Source organism: Esox lucius, chromosome 24 (assembly GCF_011004845.1).
Source record: "Esox lucius isolate fEsoLuc1 chromosome 24, fEsoLuc1.pri, whole genome shotgun sequence".
Lineage (NCBI taxonomy): Eukaryota > Metazoa > Chordata > Actinopteri > Esociformes > Esocidae > Esox > Esox lucius.
In genome coordinates, this window is record NC_047592.1 from 22,810,313 (window position 1) to 22,827,824 (window position 17,512).

Here is a 17,512-nt window from a genome sequence, read left to right on the forward strand (position 1 = left end):
TTCGTATGAACAACAAAGTATTGCTAATTCTTAAATGATGTCGGTTCAGTATTGTCTGAGGAATTTTTAATTTCTTTGCAATCTGTTACATACTTAGCTTTAGAACAGGAACACTATACAGGTGCTGGTCATATACAGGTGCTGGTCATAAAATTAGAATATCATAAAAAAGTTGATTTATTTCAGTGATTCCATTGAAAAAGTGAAACTTGTAGATTATATTAATTCATTACACACAGACTGATATTTCAAATGTTTATTTCTTTTAATTGTGATGATTATAACTGACAACTAATGAAAATCCCAAATTCAGTATCTCAGAACATTTGAATATTACTTAAGACTAATACAAAAAAATGATTTTTAGAAATGTTGGCCAACTGAAAAGTATGAACATGAAAAGTATGAGCATGTACAGCACTCAATACTTAGTTGGGGCTCCTTATGCCTGAATTACTGCAGCAATGTGGCGTGGCATGGAGTCGATCAGTCTGTGGCTCTGCTCAGGTGTTATGAGAGCCCAGGTTGCTCTGATAGTGGCCTTCAGCTCTTCTGCATTGTTGGGTCTGGCATATCGCATCTTCCTCTTCACAATACCCCATAGATTTTCTATAGGGTTAAGGTCAGGCGAGTTTGCTGGCCAATTAAGAACAGGGATACCATGGTCCTTAAACCAGCTACTGGTAGCTTTGGCACTGTGTGCAGGTGCCAAGTCCTGTTGGAAAATGAATTCTGCATCTCCATAAAGTTGGTCAGCAGCAGGAAGCATGAAGTGCTCTAAAACTTCCTAGCATATGGCTGCGTTGACCTTGGACCTCAGAAAACACAGTGGACCAACACCAGCAGATGACATGGCACCCCAAACCATCACTGACTGTGGAAACTTTACACTGGACTTCAAGCAACGTGGATTCTGTGCCTCTCCTCTCTTCCTCCAGACTCTGGGACCTTAATTTCCAAAGGAAATGCTAAATTTACTTTCATCAGAGAACATAACTCAGCAGCAGTCCAGTCCTTTTTGTCTTTAGCCCAGGCGAGACACTTCTGTCTTGTTCAAGAGTGGCTTGACACAAGGAATACGACAGCTGAAACCCATGTCTTGCATATGTCTGTGCATTGTGGTTTTTGAAGCACTGACTCCAGCTGCAGTCCACTCTTTGTGAATCTCCCCCACATTTTTGAATAGGTTTTGTTTCACAATCCTCTCCAGGGTGTGGTTATCCCTATTGCTTGTACACTTTTTTCTACCACATCTTTTCCTTCCCTTCACCTCTCTATTAATGTGCTTGGACACAGAGCTCTGTGAACAGCCAGCCTCTTTAGCTATGACCTTTTGTGTCTTGCCCTCCTTGTGCAAGGTGTCAGTGGTCGTCTTTTGGACAGCTGTCAAGTCAGCAGTCTTCCCCATGATTGTGTTGCCTACAGAACTAGACTGAGAGACCATTTAAAGGCCTTTGCAGGTGTTTTGGGTTAATTAGCTGATTAGAGTGTGGCACCAGGTGTCTTCAATATTGAACCTTTTCACAATATTCTAATTTTCTGAGATTCTGAATTTAGGGTTTTCATTGTCAGTTATAATCATCAAAATTAAAACAAATAAACACTTGAAATATATCAGTCTGTGTGGAATGAATGTACATTTTATTCAAGTTTCACGTTTTGAATGGAATTACTGAAATAAATCAACTTTTTGATGATATTCTAATTTTATGACCAACACCTGTATAACCAAAAGTATGTGGACACGCCTACTAATTGAGGTCAGGTGTTTCAGCCTGCATTGCTCACAGGTGCATAAAATCCAGCACAAAGATGGACTAACATTGGTAGTACAATTGGTTGTACTGAAGTACGACCTGAAGTGTTGAAACGTGGCACTGTCACAGGATGCCAGTTCTAATTTCTCTCCTACTAGAGCTGCCCCCATCAACTGTAAGTGCTATAATTGTGATGTTGAAGCGTCTAGGAGCAACAAAAGCCCAGCCACGAAGTGATTGTTCACGCAAAAGCACATACAGTGGGGAGTATTTGATACACTGACGATTTTGCAGGTTTTCCCACTTACAAAGCATGTAGAAGTCTGTCATTTTTATCATAGGTACTCTTCAACTGTGAGTGACGGAATCTAAAACAAAAATCCAGAAGATCACATTGTATGTTTTTTAAGTAATTAACTTCAGATGGGGCTAGACATGCGCTGGCTTGAGCAGGGGGAACTTGCATGCACTGCAGGATTGTAATCCATGACGGCGTAGTGTGTTACTAATGGTTTTCTTTGAGACTGTTGTCCCAGCTCTCTTCAGGTCATTGACCAGGTCCTGCTGTGAGGTTCTGGGCTGATCCCTCACCTTCCTCATGATCATTGATGCCCCACGAGGTGAGATCTTGCATGGAGCCCCAGACCGAGGGATATTGAACATCATCTTGAACTTCTTCCATTTTCTAATAATTGCACCAACAGTTGTTGCCTTCTCACCAAGCTGCTTGCCTCTCTGGCACTCTGGTCTTGGCCATTGTGGAGAGGTTGGAATCTGATTGAGTGTGTGGACAGGTGTCTTTTATACAGGTAACGAGTTCAAACAGGTGCAGTTAATACAGGTAATGAGTGGAGAACAGGAGGGCTTCTTAAAGAAAAACTAACAGGTCTGTGAGAGCCGGAATTCTTACTGGTTTGTAGGTGATCAAATACTTATGTCGTGCAATAAAATGCAAATTAATTATAAAAAATCATACAATGTGATTTTTGGGATTTTTGTTTTAGATTCCGTCTCTCACAGTTGAAGAGTACCTATGATAATTACAGACCTCTACATGCTTTGTAAGTAGGAAAACCTGCAAAATCACCAGTGTATCAAATACTTGTTCTCCCCACTGTAGCATGTAATATTGTTTTTGATCTGTTGCATCACTCACTACTGAGTTCCAAACTGCCTCTGGAAGCAACAAACACAAGAACTGTGCATCAGGAGCTTCACATAATTGCTTTCCATGGCTGAGCAGTTGCATGCAAGCCTCACATCAACATGCGCAATTCCAAGCGTCGGCTGGACTCTGGAGTAGTGGAAACGTGTTCTCTGGAATTATGAATCACACTTCCTTATCTGGCAGTCTGGTGGACGAATCTGGGTGTGGTGGATGCCATGAGAACGTTACCTACCTGAATGCATAGTGCCTACTATAAAGTTGGGTGGAGGAGGGATAATAGTGTGAGACTGTGTTTCAGGGTTTGGGCTAGGCCCCTTATTTCCAGTGAAGGGTCATCTTAATTCTACAGGATACAATGACATTTTAAACCGTTGGGTGCTTCCAAATTTGTGGCAACCGTTGGAACCCTTTCCTGTTCCAACATGACCATGCCCCTGTGCAAAAAGGTTTGTCCTTGTATCTTGGCCCATGTAAGTAGAATAAGCCTGAACCATGGAGGTTTCATTAATTGGGATGAAGTTGAATGTTTATTGCATTGTGAAATGCCTTCTTTTTGGGGCAAGTTTGCGACGCACACGCACCCGGCCATCCACGTGATGTAAAAGAAAATAAACGTAATCCATCAGACCAGGCCACCTTCTTCCATTGCTCTGTGGTCCATTTCTGATGCTCACATTGTAGGTGCTTTCGGCAGTGGACAGGGGTCAGCATGGGCACCCTGACTGGTCTGTTGCTGCACAGCCCCATACGCAAAAAAAACCTGCAATGCACTGTGTGTTCTGACACCTGTCTATCAGTACCTGCATTAACGTTTTCACCAATTTGAGCTACAGTAGCTCGTCTGTAGGGTTGGATCACACGGGCCAGCTTCTACACAGGCCAAATTTTCACTCTCATTTTTCCTGCTTCTAACACATTAACTTTGAGGACAGAATGTTCACTTGCTGCCTAATATATCCCACCCACTGACAGGTGCCATGATAACAAGATTATCAGTGTTATTCACTTCACCTGTCAGTGGTCATAAGGTTATGGCTGATCGGTGTATATGGACATTAACTACTGCTAGCTACATAGTCAAATTAAAAACAATCACTCTGACTGGTTTCCTTAATTAATTATTTTCCAACAAAAGTACAATATGGATTAGTATTTGTTCAATTTGTCTTTTTGCTGATCTCACCAAAGGTGCTGATAATTACAGACATTAAATATTAAGGGTTCATTCCATAAAACAAATCTTTAAAGGAAAAACACACAACCCAAAAATACATATACTGACAGATGCCTTTCTGTTAAGCCCTCTTACTGTGGTGGTAAACCATGTAAACACATCTTTGAATTACAAACATCCATGCGCTTAGAACTCCTGCACTGTGTCTTCGAGCAGTGAGACAAATGGGTTGCGACGGTGTACGGATGTGAAACCCACAGGTTCCTGGCAACACAAACTCCCGCGCGTAGGCACACACAACGCCTCTCGCCAATACTCCCATCTGTCGCCGGATCCACCAGGGCGAGCCACAGAATCCTCCCCTCAGGAAGCCAAGGGTGGCTGCTCTATTTACTAACAAGTGTAATGCTTGGAGAAGGTGAAAGTATCCCCTAGTCTTTGATTATAGGTTAGATTTTCATCCATACAGTTTTATTTGGGACAGGAGTATTGACTATGGGGATATGGTCAACTTTTATACCTACAGTCTGGTTACAGCAGCTTGTTCCACAAGTGACAATTCCGTAGGCTTTATTTTGTACGTACATTTTTTTTTATTAGCATGTAGTTCAGTTATTTGCATGCGAGCAACACGAGTCATCACATGAGACAAACACAAGCAGAAAATGTACAAGCTACAGTATCATTAGCTTCAGACACATTACATAGATGCACGTAGTAAACAGAAAAGTCGGGTCGATGTCTGCAACGCGCAACTACTGTGTGCCAGCTTTGTTTGAGAGCAAAGGTTTGCATATCGGTCTTCACAATTTCTTCGGTGGTGCTGGGTGGCATTGTCAGTTTTGCTGAGGGAACCTTTGAATTGCAAAGCAGTGGGCACAAAAGTTCAATGCAAAATGGTCAAATTCTGGACTGTATACGTACTTTAACCCTCAGACGTACAGACTCCACCCCCTGACCCCTAACCGTGTCCCTCCCACCTCCCTCTACAAAGGAAACACCAGGAACCCAGAAAAGGTGGAGTATTTCCAACCCCCCATCAGGTTCCCCCTCTCCAATTTGAGGTAAGCCTTGTCTCCTCTCTCCATGATCACCAACCCAGCATTGGTGGCAGCTTCTCGGGTTACGTCCTGGTCCCCGGCAAATGCTGAGATCACTGGGTGTCCGTTCAGTACCAAACTCACCTGAGAGAGACAGACAGGTATTGGGTCAAGGTAAGGATGTAGAAGGCGTGGCAAAGAGAGGTTGACAACGTCAGAGAGGGACAGTGAGAGGTCAGAAGGGGTGGAAGGTAGGGGACCCAGATAACTGGGAGGACAGGAAGGAACCCTAAGCAAAATGTTATTTGGGGCCCCCTCTCCCCTAGCAGTCGGGGGCTCCCTGGCAGTTGGGGCCCTCATGTTGCTTATGCCTAGAACCGGCCCTGGGGCTGGATATAATACCTGTCCATCCATTCATGTTTATATTCGAATCCCAAACCTGAATCGTCTGACGGTTGTACACTTTGACCACGTGGAAGCAGAAACTGTAGACGCCTTTCCTAGGAGCCACGAAGATGCTGCGTGCCGGGTCAAAATGGCTGCCCACATTCACCAGGATCTGAGAGAGAGATGAGGCGGTGAGCGAGAGAGCAACATAGAAACATTGACAAACATTGCCTGTCTAATCCTGTACAAGTTTTCCACTGTCGTAGAATGGCCTCACTGACCTGGTCAAAGTAAATGGTCATAGTGCGGTTACTCATCTCTGAGGGTTCATGGTTAGTGTTCCTGACAGCGGAGAATGCCACTCGACCGGTTCCTGACCGGACCGACATCCCCAACGCGTTACCGGAAGGTTCAGATGAAGGGGTGGAGTCACAAACAACCAGACACTTCCCCTCCAACACGATTGGTTCAGTGTCATTCTGAGCCCTGGTCCCCAGGGGACCCCATTGGAGGAAGAAAATTAGTCCAAGGAATAAGGTGGGGCTTAAAGGCAATATGGGGCGGGGAACAGGTGAACAAGTAAGAGGAGTGCAGGGCATAATGTCTCAAATGGTTGTTGGGTCTTTGGTGATTTTTTTGGATGTTGTTTTTTTGGACCGTTGGAAAAGTTCCACACGCAGTTACGGAAGAGAAAACAATATTTAAAAAAATATGTCCAACAGAAATAAATAGCTGTCTGTCTGTTAAGTCTTCTTGTCTCAACCCTGCGGTATTCAGCTAAATTGCTGTAAATCTTTTTGGAATCCAAAGAAGGTTATTTGAAGGTATTTTACTCCAAGAAGGTAACGTCCCAGATGGCCAATTAACTCAAACTCACAGAATTGACAAAGTGGATGGTGGATGTCCAATCCCCGGGAATCCTCCTCTTGGCTGCTACCAAAACTTCCTCCAGGTACGGCCAAGTTTGTCCAGGGCCCCTGACTGTGTTAACAAATTAAAAACACAGTCTGAGCATGCCAAAGAATCAGGGGTAGGACATCTCTCTCGTTCACAGGCCAACCCTGACCCAGAGAGAAAGTCATAATTGACACTGATTCATACAATGAAGACTCATGCTAAAAACACACAAAATGTCTTCTAGCAAACCTATTAGGCAAAAATAACCTTAGACCTACATTTGCCTTAGACCTAAAGACTTAAGGCAAATGTAGTGAACAGGTGTTATTAAGAATTAGAATGTTGTAGATGGAGAAACAGGAGAGGTATGGCAAGAAGTGGAGGTGAAGGTAGTAGAAGTGATGGATTGGCCTGCAGAGGGGGGGAGGCAGGGAGAGAAGGGACTGATTCGATCACAGCCAGCTGGACACAGGAGGAGGGGAGGAAAGAGACCGGAGAGAGGAGAGGCCTGAATCATCAATACTGAGTGACCATCTGTAGGGTACACCCTGTCCACACATTCCTTTACATACACACATGCAAACACACACACACCCACCTGAAAAGACGAAAATACGCGCTCAAATACCTGTGTGTCATTATATTCCATATACTTTAATTTGCAAGGCAAAAAACACATCCCTTATTAATTTCCATTGTCTAAAATGATTTAGGCATATTAGACCATCAAGTCCCTTAGTTCAAAATTCACAGTTTTATCCAATTACTAAATTTTCCCTTTTGTGCAAAATTGTATCTTTATCAACAAATTAAGATTATTAGAACCTAACATGAAGTAAGCAAAGAGTAATAAAGTGACAGACATTTTATACGACAACATAGTACAATTTATTATGATGTATAAATTAATTTTCACAGATACATCATGGTAACTGGGACAATCACAAAACTTTACACCAGTGAAAATGTAAACATACAACATCAAATCTTACCTGTTGCAATAAGTTTGTTTCCTGGTTCATAACATGTAGCAACAAGGAAGTTACTCCATCCCAAGAGGCAGATTGCACTTCAAAATCTTTTCTATCTCTTTTACTCTAGCGCTCTCTCACTTTCACTCTAATTTTCTCACTCTCTCTCTCCCCCTCCCGCCTCAGTCTCCCCCTCCTGTCTCAATCTTCCCAGAACCCTTTTTTTCTCAATCTTTCTCTCTTGCTTCCTCCCCATCTCTCTCTGCACATCTCTCTGTCAGGGAGCCCCTGTGTTCAAACAGACATTTATTTGTATCTCAAGCATTACATCCCATTGGTTTTGTCTTTCCCGCAACCCCATATTTGTTCCACACTTCAGCCTCTCTTCTCTTGTGTCCAAGTGTCTTTCCTTCTCTTCAAACAGAATAACTAGTGAGAAACAAGGAGATTTTTGCTCAGTGGCACATGAATAATTCTCACAAATGTGATTACAAATGAATTATACTTCTATATTCAGTCATTCTCCTGTTCTGATCAACGAGGCAACGAGGCGTGATGGGAGGCAGTGTGAACGCTTGATTGACGACTCCTCCCAGCCGGAGACAGGGCTGCTGGTGGGACCTCCAAACGCACAACGTCCTGCATGGGCCTCGCCTCCTCTTCGACAGAACAGATGACCAATGGGGCGGTGTTCTTCCCGTTGTCATGGAGACATGGGTTAAAGTATGGATAAAGGGTTTCGGTGAAGCCACAACCCCTGTAACTATAAAGGTGAGCTTTATCGTCCACATTGTAAAAGGACACTAGGCCGTCCTCGTAATCCACAAACACTCCCACCTTCCTGGGCTTGTCATTTAGTCTGAGGGGCACGGACGGTCCGGCGCATGCGCTGAGATGGGCACCTTTCCTCCGACACACAGCCCAGTAGCCCTGGTCGGGCCTCACCGTGACGCTCCCTTTCCGGTTGACAGACTCTCTGGCCACCCCAACATCCCAGTCCGTCTTGTCGCCCACCTGAAGGGAATGGTTGACCGTGTCAAAACTATTCCCCTCTTCCTGTGCTGTAATGTTGAGGTTTTGTTGTCATTTACTGTCGGTGAGAATTTTCTGTAGGTGATAATGTACTGTAGGTGATAAGTTACAGAGGTTGATATGCTACTGAAGTTGATAATGTACTGTAGGTGATAAGTTACAGAGGTTGATATGCTACTGAAGTTGATAATGTACTGTAGGTGATAAGTTACAGAGGTTGATATGCTACTGAAGTTGATAATGTACTGTAGGTGATAAGTTACAGAGGTTGATATGCTAATGAAGTTGATAATGTACTGTAGGTGATAAGTTACAGAGGTTGATATGCTACTGAAGTTGATAATGTACTGTAGGTGATAAGTTACAGAGGTTGATATGCTACTCAAGTTGATAATGTACTGTAGGTGATATGTGGCTGATACTGAAATTGATGATGTATTCTAGGTTCAATCAAGGCTGCTCTGAAAGGATGGTGCACTTTAAACAATTTAGAGGGCTACATGTCAAAGTATGGCGTATGGCCCCCAGAGATGAATGTTTTCCTCAAACCATTTTTAACGATTTTCACACATGTACACCTGTGTCGCTTTAATCAATTAAAGCTTGATAGAATGCACCGTTGGCAGCAGCTCAGCTCCCGTGCGGTGGTTTATGCTACTGTCCACACAGACACCCACCTGCACCACCCAGTAGTGTCTCCCGGTGGTGAAGCCTTGTCTTCCCAGCACACAGACGCAGGAGTCAAACCTCCGTGGATCGTCGGCCACGGCAGGCGTGCAGTGGCTCCGCTGGTATCCCAGACTCACCTGCTTCCCATCAGGGGACAGGACGACCCACGGAGAGGCTGTGACTGGATCCAGAGTGACATCCGCTGAGGATTTAAGTGATGGTACATTCAGAAATGAGGGTTTAGTGAGTCACGGCCTCATTAATTGGCACAATCATTTATAATTGACTTGTTCGTTCATGAATGTATCATTGTTTGGGGGATGGATTCGTCTATTTATTTAAACCTAGAAGCCCACAGACATACCTGCATATTGCTGGATTCTTGCCAGTTCTAGAATGACAACAAGAAAAGTGTTAACAATCTGCAGCTCTATTTGTAACATGGTTGTGGGATAGCATGGAAACACACCAACAGAGATACTAACCCACTTCACACAGTCTCTTTTCAAGGTCTCTGCAGGTGCCCACTAACTGAGACATAACAGTCCTCATGGTGTCAATGCACAGATTGGAACTGACACAGATCTCAGACCAGTCTTTGGTGGGTGGAGGGGTAGAAAGAGACGGGAAACTCTACCACAGGACAAAATGAAACATACGAATCAATGTGGATAATAACATCACATTCAATGTCATTTAGTGCCATACAGTTCAACCCATTACAAGTTCATTTATCACATTTTGGGCATTAAAAGAGTCTTAACTAACACGGACCTGTAGGACGTGGAGGTGGTCCTCTGTGTGTGAGAGCTGCTCCAGCTCAGAGCTTCTCCTCCTCAGCTCGTTGATTTCCTGCTCCAGGTCTTTAATGAGCCCTTCTGCCCTCCTCTCTGCTGCTTTCTGCTTCTTCTCGATGGCCTCGATCAGCTCAGCCTGGCCTCTCTCGATGGAGTGCACCAGTGTAGTGAAGACAAGCACACTGCCCTCAATCTCTTGTTCAGAACTTAACTACCAGGCCAAACAAAAGGAAAATAACTGGAATGTGAAACCGTGGTGATTTAGCGCGACCGCAGAGGCGTGGGTGGTTTATTAAGAGGACTCACTCTGCTGAGCCTCACTGAGTGTTTGATGCCATCCAACTTCTTCACTCTCTCCTCAACCATCATCAGCAAATCTCCTTTCATCTTCTTCACCTGAGTCTGTGAAGGATATGGGCCAGAATATAAGATTACTGCATGATACAGAATTACTTCTCTTTATCTCGGGCATCTCATTTGTTATTGAGTATACGCCAAAGTTGCCAAGATTTTATGTATGGGGACCCAGGTGGGAGACTTGCCCTCATCTTTCTGCTCTCCCTCTCCAAAGGGATAGTGTCGTGGCCCTTGTGGTCAGCCTCGGTGCATCTTGCACACACGGGTATCTGGTCGTTTTTGCAGAAGAGATGGAGGGGCTGCTGGTGTTTCCGGCACAGGCCGCGCGTGGTGAAGGTGGCCGGGTCCGTCAGCCTGTGCCTCAGAAGGGCCGTCTCTCTCTGGTGAGGACCCAGGTGGATATCGCAGTAGGACACCTGACACACCAGGCAGGACTTCACAGCCCTCTGCTTGGTCCCAGTGCAAACATCGCAGGAAACCGCTTCGGGCTCAGAACCCAGCCCTGGGGAACTTTGTGCTGTTGATGCTATTAGATCCTGACCATCTCCTTCCTCTACCTGCCTAGCTTTGACCTTTATAAACATACATACACATATATATAATATATATATATATATATATATATATACATATATATATATATATATATATATATAATATTGAAGTAACATAAAATGGTACACCATTAGGTAACATAATACTATAACAAAATAGTAATACTAATAGTAATATTAAATGTATCATATGAGTTGTAAAAAGTACAAAGTTAAAATACTTACTGTGTTCACCAGGGAGGAAAGTTCCTTAGCAACACCAAAATGACCTCCCTTTACCAGGCCACTTAGGTCTTAAAAAGAAACTTCCCTCACCTGTTGAACACAGCCATACATTCTGTCTTTATACTTTCACACCTCTGTGTATCACCTTCAGCGAGGTTTTAAAGCGCTCTGTGACGTCATTGAAAGCCCAGTTGATGCGTAAATCAGGCCGTCGGTGGAAGCGCTCCTTGCACAGCGGGCACTCGATGCGGTCGCTGGTGTCCCAGTAGCCTCGGATGCAGGCCAGGCAGAAGTTGTGACCACAGGGTATAGAGGCAGGATTAATGAAGATGTCCAGGCAGATACAGCACCGGAACTGCTCTTCAGACAGCAAGGAAACCATACCTTCAGACAGCGAGTGAGACAGGGAAGAGACAATTTTATTATAGCACTCAGGAATCAAAAGAACAAATCTTCACTCAGTTACAGCCTGTTTATTTACTATTATGTGCAATTTTATTAAATTAATCTGAACGTGTTTCTTTGTGAATATTTGCAAAGTCAGTAGATTTGTTCACCTCAGACAGGAGCAAGTTAATGACTACAATGATAAATGGTGCCTTGGAGAAGTTAATGTTGTAATTTTAAACCATCTAGTTCTATATCCTGCTTTCTGTCTACTGAGACAGTATGGACTTACGCTTTAACAGAGGAATCATAAGGCCTTTGATCCAGTTAATTTACTGGATTATGTTGTCCGTAAGAAATAGAATCGGAGCTCATGTTATATAAATCAGGATTCAAGGGAGAGTACTTTAAAATAGTTGATTTATCTTATTGATGTATTATCAATCCCTGCTGAAACTCATTGGGTTCTTTGTGTGGACATTTGGGAGTTTTGTTTCTATTGTAAATCCCCACAATGGAATGCTGCTGATCTGGTACAGGACTGATGACATGAGAGATTGTTCTGGAAACTCTCTACTGCTGGGTTTTGTATAATTTGAGTAGCGTTCTCTTTCAAGAGTGTATGTTTATTTCTATGCAATGTTTATTTTTTTAAAGAGGATTAAAAAACAAGGTCACTCTCCTCAACAAATGCAATATGAAAACATTCTCTCTATGACACTACAGGGGTTGATGTAATTGTGCTGTTTGTATAACTGTGTAAAAGGTATCTGGTATGGTACATAGTATACAGTCATTATACATCATACAATACGTTAATATTACTATGACTCACCTGTGATTAGTCAGACTCAGTTGAGCAGAAGAAAACCTTTTAGGTCCAGTCTTGGTCAATACAGGTGTGTTTGGCAGTTAGAGATACTGCTTAGTTGTTCCTGGTGAAGGGTGGGGACATGTTCACAGCCAATCCAGTCAGGTCACTCAGCCCCACCCACCTCTGGATAGAAAATACAATATTTCCCGTCCAAATAGTTTTTAAGTTCAGTGTAGGTGAGTAGACATCAACTTTTTGGTAGTTTTACAAGCCTCATGTGTTAGATAAATCCTGTATTAACATTTTAATCTCATTTGGAATTATCATGAAAATAAACATTACCCTGCTGGTTTCCCAGTCTACAAAATACATTTTAAAAAATGTGGAAATTGGAACCAAGATACAAAACCACTGGAGTTGAGTGGAGGGGCGACAATGTTCTTTATAGTAGATGCAAGCAGATCTTAATAGATGGAACAGCCATGTCATTTTGCTGTCCTCTTTCACTAGATTGTGTAGAGCACACAGACCTTAGACAGACCTTAGACAGACATTAGTAGATTGATAAGGGGTCTATTCTACAGGACTGGTTTTGTTGTGCTTAGGTCAGTTAACCAACCCCAACTACTTTAGTATTACCAGAGCGAGGGTTTGAGGAAGATCTCTTGCATTTAAACTTTCTATCTTTGATACTAGTACTGTAATCGTAATACTCTCTTTATAAATTAAAATGATTTGTTACATTCATTAATTGACTATTTGGAAATAATTTTAAAAGGGTCAAAATCGAGTTCCTTCATTAGTAAAACCACCAATAGTAACATGCCCCGGCTGTTGTGTGTGAGTTTTCATCAAGTTGTCTGGGCAACTGACATTCAATGAATATCTATGTCTCCTGGATCTATGTCTATATGACACCTCACATTCTATGATTATCTATGTCTCGTGGATCTATGTCTGTATAAAACCCACATTCTATGATTACCTGTGTCTACTGGATCTTTGTCTGTATGCAAACTCACATTCTATGATTATCTATGTCTCTTGGATCCATGTCTGTAGGAAACCAACATTCCATGATTATCTGTGTCTCCTGGATCTATGTCTGTAAGCAACCTCACATTCTATGATTATGTCTCCTCGATCTATGTCTGTATGCAACTTCACATTTCATGATTTTCTGTCTCCTGGATATATGTCTGTATGCAACCTCACATTCTATGATTATCTGTCTCCTGGATCTATGTCTGTATGCAACCTCACATTCTATGATTGTCTGTCTCCTGGATCCATGTCTGTATGCAACCTTGCCTTTTATGGTTATCTATATATCCTGGATCTATGTCTGTATGCAACCTCACATTCCCTAGGTTACACCATGGTGGTAACTATTCCTTGGGTGCATTCAGCAAGAACTAGTGATGTCATCTGTACAGTTGGGAAGGAATATAAGTTTGAACCTTGTGAAATCAGAACAACTGTCATGACTACTCTGTTGGTCTTTGTACTCTTTTGTCATGATACTGGTTTCCGTATTATATGATTAAACCTGAAATAATTAATGGTTATGGTAATGACTGAAGAGTTTTTACTTGATACAGAGATCTTTTACCACTGGATTGCTGGTTCTGTATGGATCTTTAAACCATCTTGGTTACAGCACCACGTTGTTAGAAATTGGACACAAGATACAGAAGAACCAGAGTCAGGTAGAAAGGCAAGATGTTCTTGAATGTGGATGAATACAGATCTCTGTAAATGGAATAGCTTTCTCATCCTGTGTCCCTAGTTTATATATCATACAGGACTTACGCAACCAGGGCGCCTCCGAACTGGTTCCCTGAATCATCTGTTGCTAAGAAGATTTATCCTTCAGAAGAAACCTTGGAATGAAAGGCCTTTGGGGGAGGAGAGAGGAAATGGGTGAGTTGATGGGGTGATGAAATCTCATGAATGGGAGAGTGTCACGCTGCCAAGGATGCAGGACTCACAGGCAAGGGAGACAGGAGCATAGACTTCTCTTACATGATGCAAGAACTCACAATGGAACTGAAAACCCAAACACTCAGGGAACAATGGACAGGGAACAATGGCCAAAAAAGACACTTCTTCTTTAGGAACCAACAAAGACAAAGGGAACTGGGGAAACTAGTTAAGGAGGTGATTACTGAGAAAACTAATGACACAGATGAAAGCAATGAACACTAGGGATGCAAAACTGAACATAGAAAAGAAAAAACCTAGAACTTACCCTGATCATAGAAAAGTAACAACTGGCACAGCACTGGCCGTGGCTATGCTGATCTATCATCCCCGTTGGTGTGCGTGATGCATGTCACGGAGACGGGCAGGCACATGTCATGGAAACTATGTGTAATATCACTGAAACATCGGTGAACCCCCCAGGACGTGGCCCTGGGGTCCGATCCTACCAAGATGAGTTCTCACTGTCGGCCTTGTCAGTTTTCACACACACATTCAAACTGACATAAGGATTGGTTGATATGAGCACTGAGTATTAGCTTGAAATCATTTATTAACACCATGAAATAGTTGCGTGTTGCCTTTCTATTTTGTTCAGTGTAATTCACTTTGTTGATTAACGTCACTATTGTGACCCTAAAAAATGAGTTTTGAAAAAAATTTGATTTTACATTTACAGTCCTCAGGTTAATGTTTTTTTGATGACCTGCTACTTCCATTAATCAGTCCTTTAAAAGACAGAGGCACCTTTTATAATTTTTTGGGAGCAATCCAGAGCAGTTTCTTTTGCCCCAAATACAAGTGTGAATCAAATCACAGATGTTAACCTGTTGAAGGGATTTGGTCTGGATGAGATGAAAATCAACACATGACATATTACCCAATCAAACCACTTCCCAGGTAGAGCAAAATGGAAAGTCGCCAATCAGAAACTTCTAATGACTGGTCGTTTCCCTAGCCTCACCTACTATTCAAATATATAAGCAGTATTTACCATGGTAATTGGCATTTGCCTGACAGAACAAATTCAGATAAAACAACAACTTTAACACACAGCATATGTTGCTACTCAAAATGGTTGTCCAGACATTTAAACTGAGAAATAACAATAAAAGGATGAAAACTTTTATAATATTTACAACATCTTGGAATGACGAATATTGTATTACATTTAGAAACATCTTGGAATTAACGTTTGAACAATTAATAACAGCTGTCAGCACAAAACATAGTCCACATGAAATTGTCTGTAATACAACATAGCTAGTGTGGGTTAGAGTGGAGGTTATTCACTGAATGTGATAATAGGGAAGTACAAAGGGGACAGACATGGGTTTATTAACTTTAGAGTTATAATATTTTTTACAGGTCAACCTTTAGAAACTCGGTTCAGTTACTTCTATCTTCTTCCCCTTTTTTTCTTTGTGAAAGATTTTTGCATCAGGCTGTTCTTTCCACTTCAGTTTGTCGTCATCCGACATCCCCTTTTCGTTCAGCTCCGTCTTAATCTGCCCAAAGAACAGTCTGTGCAGTCCAACTAGACTATAAACAATGCACACAGTACTTGCAGATGTGCTCCCACTTCTATATTCATGTGAGTGTTTGTAAATACGTTTCTATTGAACATTGGTATAATCGGATATAATGATACATGACAGTGTCACGGTTGTGGAGGCAGGACAGAGGCGCAGAGACATAGTAGTTGTAGCAATCCATCTTTTACTGTGGATAAAACCAAAACAAAGCAGCAACCGGTGGCGTTGAGCAGTAAGCACAAACACAATGATCCACCCCGGGTGTGGACAAACACTGAACATAAATGGGTTCCCCAACTGGAGGCACCGATCTACACCTGCCTCCAATTGGGGAAACCAAACCGGCATTGAGGTGCCTAGAGGCACCACTTTCTGTCCGGTCCTGACTATGGCCCCAGCCCAGTGCAGAGATGGCTAGGGGCATAGCGAGGACGTGACAGTGCCCCCCCAAAAGCGCGGCCTCCCAACCGCAAGACCGGGAACGACCCGGGGGGGAGGGTGGGGCGACGGCTCCCAGACAGGCGGAGGCTCAGCCCCCGGAGCAGCTGGGACAGGCCAAGTGCACGACTCCCGGGCAGGAGAGGGCGCTGTGGGCTGAGGCAGGGAACGGTCGGAGTGACTGGGGCAGGTGGCTGGTCTTGGCGTTCCTCATATACCGTAATTGCATTTAACACCCGGTCCACGGCTGAGCCGAGACTGACCAGCAAGTCCTAATGTTTCTTCATGCACTCCTGGACGCTGGTTGTCTCGGCTTCCTCATGGTATTCCATACTGCTGGTGTCTCTTCTGAGGTCCTATGTTCTGTGATGTTCCACAAAGTGAGACCCAAACACAGGCGGAGGTAAACCAGAGGTATTTTAATGAGCACAGCTCTGGGATCATAAGTAAAGACCCTCAACAGCAAAAAATGCCTCATAATGACAAGATAGTACAGAGAGTCTCTTCTGATGTGACGCAGCACATAGGTAATGGAACGTACAGCTAATCAACATAGGACACCGAGCCCAGAACTGAAGGAGGATATATATACCGATAATGAATAATGGGTGTCAGGTGTTTGCTGCATGATCCAAAACCAAAACCAGACATGGAGTAAACGAGACGGTGGCAGCTAGTGGGCCGGTGACGTGGACCTGCTGAAGCGCGACACCCCAGGGAAGGGCATGGAGGAAGGGGGAGTCGTCACACACAGGCAAATCTGTAGGACGTGACAACCCTTGATCACATCCTGAAGAGAATCACATAGAATCATCTGCTGCAAGACATGCTCCTGCACATCAGGATCAGTCATGTCCATGTTCTGGTCCATGTTCTGGTCCACGTTCTCGTTCATGTTCTCGTCCTTTTGGGTCAGCCTTACCCTCACCATCTGCTGTGTCAACTGGACAGCCTAACAGATCCAGTACAAGAGGCAGAGACAAATATAAGATCGTACCATGAGATCCCATGCCAACCAATTTTCTAACATCTTTAGCAGTACCATATACTGTTTGAGTCACAAAGAAACAGACACAGGATACTTATATTATTATGTATTTGAAGTAAGAAATGGAGAGAGTTTAGAACTGAAAAACGTGTGTAAGCGAATGCTGGAGCAATTACATTTGTGTGTGTGTGTGTGTGTGTGTGGGTGTGTGTGAGAGAGAGAAAGAGAGAGAGTTTCCCTGGGCAAACAAAGAGTGGGTGGTGCTTATTAATGGTAGAATACAATTGAAGCAGCAAGCAAAATGACCAGGTCTGGTATGTTTGATACACTCTGACTCAT

At 43.1% G+C, this 17,512-nt stretch overlaps 1 protein-coding gene across 3 annotated transcripts; it reads right to left on the reverse strand.

Annotated features, from left to right (window-relative positions):
* Nucleotides 1–4,674: 4,674 nt before the first annotated feature.
* si:dkeyp-74b6.2 (cerebellin-1) lies at nucleotides 4,675–12,331 on the reverse strand. Of its 3 annotated transcripts, XM_020043115.2 has the most exons (11): nucleotides 12,251–12,331; nucleotides 11,174–11,412; nucleotides 10,435–10,821; nucleotides 10,199–10,294; nucleotides 9,870–10,103; nucleotides 9,581–9,728; nucleotides 9,460–9,486; nucleotides 9,104–9,297; nucleotides 7,416–8,408; nucleotides 6,404–6,507; nucleotides 5,922–6,012 (listed from the first exon to the last, which is right to left on the reverse strand). In XM_020043115.2, the coding sequence occupies exons 2-9, from the start codon at nucleotides 11,408–11,410 to the stop codon at nucleotides 7,929–7,931; spliced, it is 1,803 nt and encodes a 600-aa protein (XP_019898674.1). In that variant the 5' UTR covers nucleotides 11,411–11,412; nucleotides 12,251–12,331; the 3' UTR covers nucleotides 5,922–6,012; nucleotides 6,404–6,507; nucleotides 7,416–7,928. The 3 variants fall into 3 exon arrangements, with proteins under 3 accessions (XP_010902053.1, XP_019898674.1, XP_010902056.1); XM_010903754.4 differs by lacking the exons at nucleotides 5,922–6,012; nucleotides 6,404–6,507 and having other exon boundaries at nucleotides 8,236–8,455; XM_010903751.5 differs by lacking the exons at nucleotides 9,104–9,297; nucleotides 9,460–9,486; nucleotides 9,581–9,728; ... (3 more) ...; nucleotides 11,174–11,412; nucleotides 12,251–12,331 and adding exons at nucleotides 4,675–5,283; nucleotides 5,579–5,698 and having other exon boundaries at nucleotides 5,808–6,507; nucleotides 7,416–7,930.
* Between the last annotated feature and the right edge of the window lie 5,181 nt (nucleotides 12,332–17,512).